The following is a 15,921-nucleotide window of genomic DNA, read 5'->3' as shown; positions in this document are numbered from 1 at the left end:
CTACACAAACAGGACCTGGAGCCATAAAACTGAGCCGAGCCAAAGAGACTCACCCCAAAAATCAATCCTCACTGCTGCCGTTTCGGGTTGACCTGGGCTGCGATGCACAGCGCCGGCACTTCCTTTGGTGCTAATGGTCCTCCTCCATGCTACCAACACGAACCACGAGCCCAAAAGGCAGCACATGAGCAGACAGGAACAATGAAGCCACTTGTTCTCAGGAAGCATTCGACCTCTGCCAACAGCCAACCGGATCCAGACGAGGACCGGGGCAGCCAGAGCAGTACATGGCAGAGCGAAGGCGGAACCGTATCACTTGGCACCCAGCTGCTATTTCCAGCACTCTCAGCTCATCCTCACGTTACCTCCACTTTTTCATCACTGTTCAGAGCAAGAGGACCACGTGCTCGGAGTGAAACCTTGAGTGACAAAGCAGGATTATTCCTTAGGCCTAACATACGAAGCAGCCCATGCATCTGCAGGATCAATGCTATTGTTTCAGGCACCCACCCAACTGCCTCATTTATTCTTAGAATTAGCTCTCAGCATCGTTAAGAGGAAAGCAAATAAAGGGAAGCGACACTTTAAAGACTTGTAAAACAGAAAAAGAAATTGTCTTTTAAATCAAATACCTTGTGAGGCCATTCCCATCCACAGCGAATAATATCATTGGCACTCTCAAAAACTTTGGCCTTATAATCACAGCAGAACAGCACTTTGTCTATTTGAAGATAAGCACAAAGCGAACATTTAATGCTGTCATCTGGATATCTGAAGCTTGTTCACTTTAATTTCCACAAATTAACACCAGTATTGCTTGTAAATATAAGCCAGGAAGGAACCTGCAATAAAAGGACATGTTCCAGAAAGTTACTGGAGGTCACAGAGTGCCATTCAGTCTGCTAATTGCAGAGCATCAGGTTCCTAAAGAGCAAAGTTTGGACGGTGACCTTGTAGTGAACTCAGTGCCTCTCCTTCACAGGGCAGGATACAGCAAGGAGGTGGGAAGCAGCTCTCTTTGAGAGGTCAGATACCAAACACTGTGCAGATACCAGACCAGAAGGGCTGCTGGTCCTCGGCCCGTTAGCTGTGCACACATCTCCTGGTGCTCCTCAGCCAGGTGCAGCCAGGCAGGGGCTGCTCCAGGCACCTCGAGATCAGGCAGGCTGAGCGAGGTGCATCTCTCTGCTCTCCAGCACTTTCCCTCCTAGGACTTGGTCCAGCATTGAGCTACACTGCAACCAAGTGTGAGGATGGATGCGCTGCCAGGAAGGGCTCAAAGGCGAACTTCAGCATGGAGGAACAGCAGGAAGGAAGGCAGCTCGCTTGCCTTCCCACTGTTACTACTCAAAGATGTGCACAAATGCAGTGCAATGCTTCTCTTCCCTGTGCTGTAACCTCCACCATTTTATAAGGACCAGAGGACTATGGTTTTAAGTTGAAGGAGGGAAGATTTAGGTTGGATGTCAGGGGGAAGTTCTTTACTATGAGTGGTGAGGTTCTGGAACAGGCTGCCCAGAGAGGTTGTGGATGCCCCATCCCTGGAGGTGTTCAAGGCTAGGTTGGATGGGGCCCTGGGCAGCCTGGTCTAATATTAAATGGGGAGGTTGGTGGCCCTGCATGTGGTAGGGGGGTTGAAAATTCATGATCTTTAAGGTCCCTTCCAACCTGGGCTATTCTGTGAGGCCAAGCAGAGTGAGAGGCTCATGCCTGCATTGCAGCACTTCAGAGCAAACGATGCCAGCTCCACAGCTGTGGGCCAGGCTGTGTGAGGGAGCTGTGCTTTCCATTCAGGTGGAGACAAAGCTGTTGAGGACAGAATTTATCACAAAGAAAACAGTGGAAAATAAACAAATGCACACCCTCAACGTCCATGAAACACCAAACAAACTTATCACAGAGAGAAAAATTAATATATCCCTTTAGAAACAATTTTGCTCCGTCACTGTCAGATGATTTTAAAGTATATAGAATGAACTCTCCATGCAAATGTAAATAGACATACGCAGTTCACGTTTGGACAATGCTCTCAGAGGGAATGTTGGATTTTTGGGTGGTTCTGTGTGGAGCCAGGAATTCAACTTGAATATCCTTGTGGGTCCCTTCCAACTCAGGATACTCTATGATTCAGTCTCTCATTAACACTGAAGATAAAGAGGACATATGCAGAAAGTGTGCTAGTGTCATACAGCACTTTGGTCACACAAAAAAAATAAAAAATCCCAGATCTATGTCTTGTGCCATTAGTGCACTTGCTTATTACAAGTAACACTGCAGCCAGTTCAGGTATAATCACACCCCTCTCACTCAAGCAGGCAAATCTCCACTGCTCCTGTTAAGAACTCGCCAGGCTGCTGCTGGATCTGGCAGCAACCTCTGCGTGGCATATAGCAACCTTTAAGAGAGAGGTGCAGAATTTGCTGTGTGTGTGTCACTGACCTGACCATCTCAACCTCTGGCAGCGGTGTCCTGCTAACAAGGGCAGAATCAACACTTCTTACAGCTTCAAACCTTTCTGACCGGCATCACAGGGGCTTTTTGTGAACAGACAGAGAAAAGAAGCACACGGTATTTTGTCAGGTTCTCATACTGCTGCTCAGCTCATAATTTATTTCTAAGCTCACACACAGTTCCTCTCAAGTATTTGGCAAATGGAGTTTCTCAAGCATTAATACAAAAAATTGTCTCCAATGTGAAACTCAGCACTGCTGTGAGATAAATCTCAGCTCAGCTGCTGGGGCACTCTATGCACCTACAGATGCAGATGAGCATGCATAGCACTTCAGTGTTAACAGTTGGACCACTGATATTACATGCTGCAAAAAAGAAAAAAAAAGGAAAGAAAAGAAAAAAAGCTTTGCAGAGGAAAAAGCAAAGCTGCCTACTACACAAATCCACTAGGTGAGTTTTTATGGCTGCCTTCTATTGCTGCCTTTTGGGGAACCAAAAGGCATTTTTCCATTAATTGTGTTTATCAACTTGGAGAGGAGGTGGGTCAATCTAAGCTTTTCTGTGATTTATCTACCATGGAGACCTGCAGGATAGGGGCGATTAGCTGCCTACAATCACTTTATGTCCTATGCAGCTGGGTGTTAAAGTAACACCCATACTCTGCCTGCTTTGTGTGAGCCCTGTGGACTTACTGAGTTTCATATCAATATGATCAGATTTCAGACTGGAAGACGTCTTTTTCTTCAAGAGATACTAACTCAATTTGAAGTCTGTTATTGAAGGGAGTGAGAGGAACTCGTGTGTTAGATACCTTTCTGTCAGACAGTGACACAGCATCACTGGTCTCATGGCAATCACATCAGGAGAGGAAATGGCCTTGGCTATTCAGTTGCCACCACATACCAAGAGGAACAATTTGAGGTCTCATCACAGAGAAGCTTTCTTCCGGACACGACTGCTGACTTTACAACTCTTTGCTCTCAAGGGGGAGGTAATTGCCATTACTGGAGTTGCTTGACCTCTTGGGCTGAGTTAATCTTATTTGTTTCTCATGGTGGAATTCCAACACAAAAGCTTTAACTTATCCCTTCTTGTACCTACCTAAAAGCGTTTGCTTTTTAAGTCCATTTACAACTAACACACGTGTTTTCTTCCCTGCTTTACAGCTTCAGTGGCAGCCAAGTTCCAAGGTAAAGTACATTTGAATAGGAGTAATTACTACAGATAAACCTGCTGATCAGATCCCCAGAGGTGAGCGCGAGCAGTTGGACATTGGCACAGTTTTACAACTGCCACACATTGATGAAATACTTTCCAGCCTTTGATGTTCAATTGCAGACCTCACTCCCACACAGCTGCTCCAGGCAGTGGTTCTACACATGCAGGTATATGCTTTCTCTCCTAGTGCTGATCCCTTGAACCCAGACATTCCCATACTCATACACAAAAGCATAATTAAAAAGACAACAGAGCAAGTTACAGGCAAGCAATACCTAAACAAGACAGCTTGTTGGCTAGACTCCTGTACTGAGCTCTACGCACCATTTTCAAAGGCCATTTACTCTGACACAGAAAGCAAAGAGCAAGAGACTTTTCTGGAGGTAGCAATGTCACTTTAAACTATCAGAGATGCTGGGACTACATCCATCTACTGTATCAGCTGTGGGCAGCTGATGAGACCTCAATTGTAACAAGGCCTTTGTCTTAGCTAGCTTTAGAGATGACAGCAGACACAGCCCATCAGATAATCCCTGAATCACCGTGCCAGGCGTGCGTCGTGCAGTGTTAATAACCTCTTCTCAGCAGGTCGCCAGTAAAGCTCATTACAGGAAGCTGGCTCTGTCCTTCAGCAATGTGACAGGTGATTCTCGAGGAAAGGAACTGTTCTCACTTCCTGTAGGACTGTATGCCTGCAGGAAAATAAAGAGAGAGAGCTTGTCAACTGAAAGCAGGATTTATCAAAGGGCAAGAGCTGCCTGAGGGGAACTCTACAGTGACACAACCACCACAGAGAACATACACAAAGGCACCTTAACCGCTTTAAAAAAAACGCAGAAAGTGTTTATGGCAACAATTTGTCAGGGGATATTGAAAGAACACCCGGAGCAGGAAGCCACCCACCAGGACCCAGTCACATCCTCGTTCCTTTAGCACAGATTTTTGTTCCGCTCCAGTTCCATCATACCCTGGGCACAGCTTGGTATGGTGCACACATCCCTTCTCTTTGGCTTGCCCTTAAGAGGTGCTTGGAATAGAAGCAGAGTAAGGCACAAGGTAGATTAAATCACTCAGCCATGTGTACACAGAGCACATAAAGCGCAACTGAAAAACTCCAGATTTGGAGATCCACTCTGTGTTCCAGCCACACTGCCACCTCTGCACCACTAGGAAGAGGAGTCAGCAGAAAGCTCCAGCATGGCTGGTGGCATCTGGAGGAGCTTCATTTTGCTGCAAGGTGCAGCTTTGGCACTCTGCTAACAGCAGGCTCCGTCTCAGGCAGATCCTGGCCCCAGGGCTGGAGCTGCACTGAGCACCTGTGCTTCCTCTGCATTCCTCAGGCATTCCAAACACCCTTCACAATCCAGTCCAGTTAGTTCAACTAGGTTTGTGTAAAAGCAACTTATTTCCAGTAAAAACACCTACAATAAATATTAAAAGAAAGCTAAAACTGCATCTCTAAAGTAAGTAATCACATTGAGTAAGTGTATTCAGAATCATTTTTCTCATTGTGCCCTGAGCTTGTTCTTCTGCAGAATTCCAAAGAAATCCACAGAGTAAAGACAGCCTTCCAGAGAGACACATTATATACATGGAACTCTGATTAAAACTCCTCTAATACAACTTCAAAATCAGCTGCATTAAACACTGTGCCCTGGGAAAGGAACTTACTCCATATCCCTAGAAGAGCAGCATATATATTTCACATCTTTCGTAGGACACAAGCATCGTGAAGTGAAAAGCTCCAAAAAAAGAAACTAGAATAAGGATTTGGGCAAGTTTTGGTGTGCACACCCATTCTGTGCTTTTCCCTTATTCAGTAAAGCTTTTCTTCTTTAATGGACTAGTGCTTCTGGAAATGAAACAGAAACCAAAATGAACAGACTGCTGGTCACTAGTCAGTATTTCTATCACAGGAAATGGAGAGCATTGATGTCAGGGGTAAAACACAGGGCACACACAGCAGAAGTAAAGCTGAACGAGCTGGCAGTATTACCCAAGCACGGGACTATTCAAGCAAGTACTCAGCATGTCAAAACCACTCTTAGCCACCAGGGACATTCCCTTCCATTGCCCCACCTGTACTCCCTGAAAGAAACGTGCCCTCCCTGCACACTTAAACTGTTTAAAACAGCAATGAGTGAGCAGCACAGAAGACATAGGAAGTTCTTTCCTTCTCTTTGATGATTTTCTATGTTACTTCAGTTCCCTATGTTTCATTTTCCTTACCTGGAACGAGAAGTTAACAATAAGCACACATCTCATTCCTTGGGCAGGTGTAGGAGGCATTCAGAGCTCCCCTCTTTCCTGAAATGCTTAAAGGTAACAGTTTCAGCTAAGAGTGGAGCTACTGTTACCTTGTGATCATCTCTAAATTTCTCACCATACCTTTGGAATAGGAACATACAGCACACAGCACACAGCTCCTTCCAATTTTAATTGCTGCTGGCCTCAGGGGCATGTTATTTGCACTCCAGAGAAAAGGCTTGTATTTGTCACTCAAGAATGCACCTTCCCATTGTGAATGCACCATCGCCCTTCCCCCCACCCCAGAACCCACAGCTTACACACCCTCTAGATCTCCATACACAGTTGCATGAGTATCTGAGACCAGCATTTCTACTTCACTGGGCTGAGTATGGCAGGCCTGAAGCATGCTTCCTCCTCTCCCCTCCAACCTCAGGTCACCACCCTCCTCTCTTCTGAGCCCACTGAAATCTAGTGCTGCTTGCATTTCTTCAGGAAACGACTCATCCAGATGGTTCTTAAACGTGAGTCTCCAGCAGAAGGATGACTGCCACAAGCAGCACGCCATGCCTGGCTGCCTGCTAACATCTGGTCTGCATTCAGTGGCAGCGTAGACACACCCAGGGACCCAAATTCAAGAACGTTAGACAAGTTATACAGTGGAGTGAACAAGTGTCTAAAGAAAAAGAGACAGTAATGACATCCAGAGAATGTCTAATATGAGACTAGAAGTTTCCCCCATACTTTGGAGGAATTGGGCCACTTTTCTCCACTCAGAGACAGGAAAAAGTGTGTCTCTGTTCACATGATAGTCTGGAAATAGGAGCAGTGTTCAGCAAGATATAATTTCATGGTTGTGCATCCTGCAGATGACAAGTACAATGTCATATACTCCTGGCACACTCACAGCACACGACTTCATTCCTGGAGAGCTCCTGCAGAGCTCCCTCCTTTCCCACCCCAAGTGCTGACAAGCAGAATGATGACTGTTTCCACTTACTCTGTCTGCTCCTTGTGGATGATCCCGAGGAGCTGGGACGGCTCGTTTGTTGGGGTCCAGACTGGGAGAATTGAGGGGCAATGGTTGGGATCTTTCCCTTCCTGGGGCTGGCACTGTGCATTTCAGGAGTGCGAGGGATCTTAGGTTTGCTGGTAAAGGCTGAAGAAAACTCACTGTAGGATATGGAAAAGGGTTAGCAATGCATGGAGAGAAACATATGCACAGTAAGCCTGCAGTTAAGTGAAACCAAGTGACGGCATACTAGCCCACCCCAAATTCAGGGAGATGACCAAATGGAGAGGAACATGGCAGCACTGGTACTACTGCAGGGCATGCACCCACCATGGCCTCCACCTCTATGGACGTGCCTCTCCTATTCAAACCTGGTTCTTTGGACAACAAGATTGAACCTGTTCAGCTCATAAACAAGTAACAGGTTCAGTTTGTTTTGTCCAGATTGTTTTCTATCACCCTTATCTTACACAGACTCATTCAGAGGTGCAAAATGTATATAGGGATGCTACAGCATAGGAATGCATCCTTGTAGGCCACAACACCAACAGACACAGAGCCTTGCTGGCTCCCAGCTGTGACAAGATTTGTAGATCTCCTAAGTTTTTATCAAAAGCACATCTATAAAATAAGTTCCCTAAGCACACAGGTACCTCGCTCACACTGAGAACACTGCTGTGATTTCATATTCTGCACATGCTGCAAGAATACCAGTCTTCAGGATTTAGTCCATAACTACAATGAGGACACACTGTCCTTTCCTGTCCTTAGCATAAGTATAGTTTTTCTGGTATACAAAAAGTGAAGGCTACTAGGAAATATAAGTTCGTAACATAATTTTGAATCTATATTCATGTTGGTTCTGGTAAGGCAATTTTCTCCTAAGGGGAGAAAAGATTAAAGTGAAATAACAGCTTCATGAAGAAGCACATTGTTTTAAAAGGAAATAAAAGCAGAGTCAAATAGGAGATCCATAAAAGTGCCACCGAAAGGAAGGTGATTAAAATTTTATTTGGAAAGTCACAGTGTTATTAGCTCCATCAAAAGAACCTTTGTGAGCATCAGAGAGGGTGATTAGGGGATTTTCAAGACATTTAATCCCTCCCCGCCTCCTGGGAATGCTGCTGAGTCAATGATAAACCATTCCACTCCCTGCTTCACCTTGCAGGGAGGTGTGGCAGCCAGTGCTTCTTTATATTTGATGCAACATTGGTTGTCTGTATTTTGCATTCGCATGTGCTAACTATTAGGGACAGACACCAACTCGTTTCCTCAGAAGCAGCTCTGCAGCCCTCCACCTTCCACTGAGTATGACAAGTATCAACCTTGCACCATTTCAAAAGAGGAGGTGGCAGATGGCAGCAAAACCAGCAAAACCAGAGATGGGTTAAACTCACCCTGAGCTCTGAATCACATCTTCAAATGTCTCTCCCCATCACACAGTTTCATTGCTATGGCTTGTTTGCAGTTTTATCCACCTGGGCTCAAGAGCTGCCTTTCAATACAGCTGTGGTATCTTATGTGGACTAAGATATGTTAACACAGATGAAAAAGCAAGACCCAACAACCTCAGCAGTATTTGAGCCATAAATAAGATTCTTCATTATTTGGAAATACCTTTATTGGAAAGAAGAAACGCAAAATGGTACTGTATGATGGCTCACGTTATTTGCAAGCTGTCTGGAAAGGATTATACGAAATAACTCACTAGTAAACACTGTAAAGGTCAGAGAGTACTCTGCTAGTATTCTGACAGGATGTAAAGCAGACCTCGAGTCTCCCTGCGCCCAGGTGTCACTGAGCTACTTCATTTTCTACTACATCAATACACACAGACCAACAGAAACAAGTTGGTCGGTTTTTAATGGTATTTTACCTATTTGGGATCCTTTAGGATTTGAGAAAAAAAGCAGCACAATCTGCTGGGGGATAATGATCTGTGATATTTGGTGAAGAAGTCAATTGTGACAAGGTATGGCAATCCGAGAGCAAGTGCTCTAACAAAAAAATAAAGCAGAACCCTAAATTTGCTGAGAATGAAGATTGTCTGGAAAAGTGGAAATGGTTATCCAATCGAGTACACAACAGGCTGACACTGAGATCTAAATAAGCCAAGAGGTGTGACAAGACTTGACGTATAAACGGAACATATAAACTGCTCTCTCCAAGAGAAGCACATTCAGACTTTTGTCCAATTTTACCAGGCTGTAAGAAAGGGGAGACTAAAGATCCTCCAGAGCTTGATCTCTTTATGATGATGATACTGGCCATAGTCATGATAAAAAATAAGGGATTTTTTAAGCAAACCTCCATCATAAACTCAAGTCTATTACAAACGTATGCTTTATTAGCTAAGAAGCACAACACAACTGTATTTTTACATGGACTCATAGAACCATAAAATGGTTTAAGCTGGAAGGGACCTTTAAGATCACCTACTTCTATCTCCCCCCTGCCATAAGCAGGGACATCTCCCTCTAGACCAGGTTGCTCAAAGCCCAGTGGATCAAAATGCAGCAGAGAACAGTGCAGAAGCAGCTGCCAGTCTGGCTTGCATCAGTTGCAACCATTTGTTCCTACAGAAACACGATGGACAAGCCACTAATAGGGCATCTCAGACTTATTTACTGCAAATGTAGCTTTGCAGATCTCTCTGCAGTTAAATTCTCAATTAATGCTGCTCAAGTGAGAGGAGAAATACTCAGCATCTCCACGAGTAAGTCTTCCTTTTTTCATACAGAACTTTTCTGGATGGTCTCAGTATTTCTCTAGTAAGAAGGAGGCCCCTCTGATAGTAGACATATGACCAAAGCAAGGATTAATTATTTCACTCTGTTTTGCAAACACGTGAAAGTATGCTTCCAAGGAGGAAAGAATGAAAGGAAGAACAAAAAGGCAGGTCTAGCTATTGCAACACCAACATATCAACAAAAGACCCCGACACAGAAAACCCTATGTTCTGCTTGGACTGTGAATGGCTGCATTCCCACATTTGTAACTTGAGGCTGCTTTTGTAAGTACCAATTACTGTATGCATGGTGAGGCAGCATGAGATGAAGAGATATTACCTCCTTCTGCAGTGCTGCATCCGTTCAGTTAGAAATATATTACTGAGATTTAGACACATTTTTATTCAGAAATATTCAAGATTATTGAGGACATCTTTTTAACAGTGGATAATGAGTGCAGGGAAGCACAGCCACACGCTGAGGGCAAGATACTCCCTATTTATCATCTCTTGCAAGCTGAAGCCTGAGAAATAGCCTCCCACCATCTGCCAAAGCACAAAGCAAGCAATTTGGTCACAACATTCTCATGGTCTGCCTGTATTTGTAATAAGTGCTTAGCTACTGTTAAAGGAGGCAACACTGAAGTAAAACCAGTAATGCTGGGATAGTATGACAACTAAGCACCTCAACTGCTCAACAGCGATAATTTGTTAACAGTATATTATTTCTCAGATCTCACCATGGAAGTAGCACAATTGGAATATATTTTTATACATATATATAAAAGAATCTGTACACCAAATAGAAACAAAGCTCTAAGCAAATAATCCAGTTCCCAGGAGTGCTGGAGCTTTAACTGACATGGGTAATTAAGCCCTTCTGAAAAATCTGATCCGTGAAGAGTCAGTAAAATCTTTAATGCATCTCCACCCATTCTGTGTTTTACTTTTGGAATGTATTTGCTTTTAACATTTCTATACTCTCACTGTTTAAAACTTGGCCCAATCAAATTAGCTTTAGGAAAAAGCTGTTAACGTCTGAAGGACACATGCAGGTCCTGAAAAACTTTGGTAAATCTTGGTCCAACTCCTAATGAATTCCTACTTCTCGTCCAGGATATAACATCACCATCCTCCATATGACAAAAGCTTCAGAGAGGGCTCAGTGAATGAACAGGAGAAGGAGGGCAAGATCTTTCTTCTTTTCACAGAAATTGTTTCAAGACAAATTTGAAACCCTCTATGGGCAGAGCATGTAATATTGACTTCCCTGCTCTTCCCACATAGGAAATAAACCATCAAGGACTGTGGTCAGCAATGCCAGCTTCTCAGCATGTTTAAACACAGCATATCCACTTAAATACTTAATTTCTCTTCTGAGCATTAATTCCTGCCCTCTTCTCATAGCTACACCTCTTTCTTTACTATTCCAATGATTTTTCATGGGGTACAGTAGAGTCATCTAAGGAAGCAATCAGGAAGTTTTACTTGCAGAAAACCAGGCTGTGCATACATGTGATGTTCATTAGTAACATCTTGCTTGAGGTTTCTCCCATTCTGGACCAGATGCTTAGAAATTGAATGGCTGCCTCTGGCACTGCTAAGGGTATTTTGTTTGGCAAGCACTACCACAGCTGTCTCAGACCAGACTACATCATACATCAAATGACTTCACAGATTGTCTTCACAGCAGCATGGAATTAGCTGGTAAATCCCCTCAGACTCCTCTCACACTTTTAGATATCCATCTGGATAAATCATACCTATGAGAGTGCCCGTTCACTTTGTCTTGGGTGAAGTTAGTAGACTGGGAAGACAAGATATCACCAGCTTCAATGCTTCGGTCCATCCTACGGCCTGATGAGAATATTTTAGATGGCTTCATTTCAATTGCTGTTTTAAAAGGAAACACAATTCAGTGAGGAATTCTTAACAGTTTGCTAGAAACACAATCAAGTAGCTGTGTGAAAGAAAGGCAGAGACAAAAGCAGGCTACCGAGTTCCTGTGGCAGAGCATTCTGCAGCTCATCAGCTGAGCCAAGCTAACTGCATGTGTGCATACTTCTAGCTCCTTACAACTGCAAAGTAAAACACACTTGGATCATTTTCAAAGCAGCTCCACTTTGCATTTGTGATGGGCTAGGAGCACGCAGACCATCAATTAACATGTATCAGTTAATATATGATGCCTTATTAAAGCCACAGGAATGCAACTACCTGCATTGGTCTGTCCATATCCACAGCAACAGGCTGCCACAGCAGGCAAAAAAAAAAAAAAAAAAAGTGTTCAGGACACCTCTGTCAGAATTGAGCTCTATTACATTTGCTCAATAAATTTCACCTTCTGCCTTGTGCTAATGTGAAACAGAAGGACAGTCAGCTTGCTGAGAGACACAAGAAAAAAGTACCAAGATGTGCAAGTCCAATATGAGGGCAGGAAAATCCCTAGCTCCATTCCTCTGCATTCCTCCCATGCCTGGGACAAATTGCCCTCCTGTTTATTTGCTCACATGCTGATAGGGATACAATTCAGGCCCTTTTCAGACAAGAACTTGGCTGCCCAGTGCGTATTCTGTCTGGGATTCACTGTGAGTGTAATAAGATGACCAAGGTTCATCTTTAGTCCACAAGTTTTCTGCTTGTAGGAGGCAAAAAAAAAAAAGTCAGAATTACTATTATAGAAACAATTCCAAACTGATAACATGGGAAGATGGTCCTAGACAGAATCAAAAAAATGAGAAAGCAACACAAGAACAGGTGACTAGATCCAGATGCAGAGGACACAGAAAACAGGAGAGGTTGCTTGATGTTAAGTTTTGCTTCCTTTGAGACATAACCTTGTTGATATCAACTATTCACATAAAGCTTTTCTTTTTACTCTTGGTCTTTCATTATTCATTTCATGACTGGAACTCATGAAACTGTGAAAACGAAAGCATTTGTGTGATGCTGAAAAACACATACTCTGAAATGAGTAGCTTCCTGATACTCAAGAGCTCATTACATTGCATATTTTATTTCACAGCAAAGACATTTGACTGGGCAATACGAGAGCCTTTATAAGCAGTACAATCTAGTTATCTTACTAGTATCCATCTGCACACAGTTTTGACTGAAAATAGCTAGCAAACTTCTTCAGAGGATACAAAAAAAGGAGGAGATCAAAGTTGGCAGCATTTTCTTTAGCATGAAAGCATTAAAACCATTCTCTCCTTCAAAAATCCGCATTTGCTTTGCTGACTTGCTCAGATTCCCTTTGTAAGCCGCCCCACAAATCTCTACAAGCAATCCATCAGACAGCATCAGCAGCACAGATAAGGAGACAGAGGTCAGCGAATGCATTTCACTGGCAAGATATGAACAAGATGTGGTTCAGAAGGCACGCTGGCTCCTGGTGGCTGCATAATGCCTTGGAAATAGCATCCAAAGGAGAGCTGAATCTACAACACACTTCAAAACAGCAACTAGCAGCACATTTTATACCTGCTTTGCTTAATTTCCTTTAAAAAGCATATGTACAAGTCGATTTCTTTTCCTTCTATACTGCTGGCCAGCTGACTTCCCTGTAGAGCAGGCTTAGCTACACTCAGCATACTACTGCATATAGCAAGGCTCAAGGACTGCAGCTCTCACTCCTGCACAACAGCAAGAACCCAAGTGCCCAGCTCAAACAGGAGCTTCATCTGCTTCTATCATGGCCTTTCAGCATGTTATATTTATCAGCTCTAGGCATTATGCAAATGGATTCCTGTCTGCAGGACCTTGGTTACTTTTCTCAGAATCCTTTTCATTTCCTCTAGGAAATTCAAAAAAACTAGAAGGGAGAGAAAAAAGCTATGTTATTTCTTGACTGCTTCAAAGCATATTTTTCGGCAAAGTAAAGGCAGGCTTTTGTCTGAACTTATTGGTAATTCTGTACTAGACATGCTGCAACATCCTTTATTCAAGTTTGCAGAACATTTTGCCTTAAAACTCTAATTGGAAATGACAATGAATCCCTGCAAACAGGTTGGAACAGTCACATCAAAAGTTGCACCATTCTGTGGATCAGAAGTATTTCAGAAGCCTATAACCTCAAACTCCATCACATGTTTCTGAGCTCTCAGGTCCAGACGATGCACTAATTTCAGTGCAAGTTGCAAGGACAGAATCTTTAGCAGCATCACCCACAATGCAGCCACACAACACAGAGCTTCCCATCCTCCACAAGCTTTTATGGTTCCAGTTGCAAAATGAAGTAGATAACTGCAGCTGCCTTGACTTTTATACAGAGGTCTGGCCAATGGAGCCTGCAGGTGCCAGCACACAGTAATTCATTTAGATCTAAACAAGGCTATTTTTGATCAAGTAAGTGGCTTTGCCTGTTGGGAAGTGCACTGCATCTGGGCTGCGGCTCTTTCTCTAGGCAGAGAACGTCATGGAGTGAAAGAAAATCCACTTAGCATGTCGGAAGCCCTGGGTATGATCCCTGACCCTTCCACAGGAAGGGAGATGGAGAGAGGCAATGGAGACCATTAGTGTCTGCTGGGCACACATCACTTTCTGCAGCTGTTCATTCAGCTGGAGCTGAATGTGGTCCCAAGATCACACAGGCTGCTCCAAACAGAGGGCATGCTCCAAGGCTACACTGAAAATAATAATTCAAAAATCTACAACACACGTTGGGTCCCAAATGCTTGCCCCAGTCAAGACAGACACCAACAACTTCCTTACATGAAGAGGAAGCGCAGAGGTCAGCAATGCCAGAGCTGCTCCCAGCACAGACAGGAGGAGAACCACTCAGCAGAGACTGGGGTTTTTCATCCCTATCGTGACAAGAAATTGAATCGTTTTCTGGCCTGGAGGAGAAAGGAAAAGGCAGGGTGATGAATATTTGCAGTTACCTGAGCAGAAGTTCTATTTTCTTCAAATTGCCTGTAATAGAAGAAATTAAAATATGTATTTTTCATATAGCAAACTAGTGCCAAGGCCATAATTTAACTGCACAACTGTAGCTTCCCCAGACCAGCTGATGTTGGACGTATCTGGAAGGAACATTTTTTCCTACAGCAATGAAGAGCCAAGGAAAGGAAACTGTACCTCCTTACAGTCTGAAGACCCAAAATACCAGCATGACACTTAAAGAAAAATACTACAGCAGTGGGGCTGTGAGGTTTCCAGTTCTCAGCTTTTTCATGCATTTAAGTTTTGCTCCTGAATATGACAAGGATTTCACTTTATAGAGAACAATATACAACACTCATTTAAAGGAGGTAGGACGTAGAACCGTAGATTTCCCAAGTTAGGTGGATCAGTGAGAAACCTAAGCAGCTGAAGATGAGAAAAGGAACAAGATGGCTTGTTAATAAGCAATAAAACCTAGGAGAAGTGAGAAGGGCGTGCAAACCATGAAAAGAAACGGGCAGACGCAGAAAGTTTCCCTGTCCAATAGCAGGTTAAGGCAATTAAGCTACATTTCTAGTTAGAAAGGGAACATTCCAAGAGGCAGTTAGTGATTTCACAGCTAAACCAGTTTCTAAGGAAACAGCTAGCAGAATATTAAGTAGCTCAGTCCCCCTCCAGTGATCTCAGCAGTGAGGCTTTGGAGAGGAGGGAAAGGAAAAAAAGCAGCCTTGCAGTATTTCCTGGCTCCCCATAAAGCAAGAGCTTGTCCATACAGGGATCCCATGACAATTCATCTGAAATAACCAGAGACTTGTCTGTGCTGGGAAGTCAGAGAAAAACAGCATGGAATATCAGCTCCACGTGCAGTAGCTCCTTGGTATTGATTTTCTGTGTGAATACTTCTATTCAGCACCAGAAATCCCCCCTCTTCTTTTTTGAGGTATGAACCAACAACTCAGAGATGCATTATAGTATCTCCATTAACAGCATTTTCTTTCATCATGTTTTAAAGATGGAATATGTTGCACAAGTCTTGCTAAATTTTTTCTGCAAACATCTCAAGTAATTTGGATTAATTGTCCCGGATTGCTCCTAAGTAAATATGCTACACAAGAGAGTAGGAAGTGACACTTTTCATACCATTTCTTCTGATGGGAACGTGAGTCACCTAAACCATTTAAAGTATGAAATACATCCACTTCAGATATTGCTTTCAAATTAAGGCAGATAAGATTTCACTACTTGTATTGTCTTGCTCTTGCAAGGCTTCCTATTAGAGAATTTCTCATTCTAGTTGAGTCAATTCTTATTAGAATTAGAAAGGCATAAAGCCACCAAAGTGCATCAATTTCTAAACAAAATCTAGTTCAAGCGTGCTCAT

The 15,921-nt window shown here is 43.4% G+C and overlaps 1 protein-coding gene across 2 annotated transcripts in view; it reads right to left on the bottom strand.

Annotated features, from left to right (window-relative positions):
• Nucleotides 1-1,605: 1,605 nt before the first annotated feature.
• ARMC9 (armadillo repeat containing 9) overlaps nucleotides 1,606-15,921 on the bottom strand; it is a 56,472-nt gene continuing 42,156 nt past the window's right edge. For both annotated transcript variants that reach the window (XM_010716794.3, XM_010716795.3), the window contains 4 exons: nucleotides 14,370-14,494; nucleotides 11,420-11,549; nucleotides 6,917-7,089; nucleotides 1,606-4,361 (listed from right to left, as the gene is read on the bottom strand). In XM_010716794.3, the coding sequence (XP_010715096.1) occupies nucleotides 4,339-4,361; nucleotides 6,917-7,089; nucleotides 11,420-11,549; nucleotides 14,370-14,494 (451 nt within the window). In that variant the 3' untranslated portion in view covers nucleotides 1,606-4,338. The remainder of the gene's footprint in view (nucleotides 4,362-6,916; nucleotides 7,090-11,419; nucleotides 11,550-14,369; nucleotides 14,495-15,921) is intronic.

Source organism: Meleagris gallopavo, chromosome 11, assembly GCF_000146605.3.
Source record: "Meleagris gallopavo isolate NT-WF06-2002-E0010 breed Aviagen turkey brand Nicholas breeding stock chromosome 11, Turkey_5.1, whole genome shotgun sequence".
Taxonomy (NCBI): Eukaryota; Metazoa; Chordata; class Aves; order Galliformes; family Phasianidae; genus Meleagris; species Meleagris gallopavo.
The sequence above is the reverse complement of the archived record's forward strand: the minus strand, read 5'-3'. Positions and strand labels throughout refer to the sequence as shown.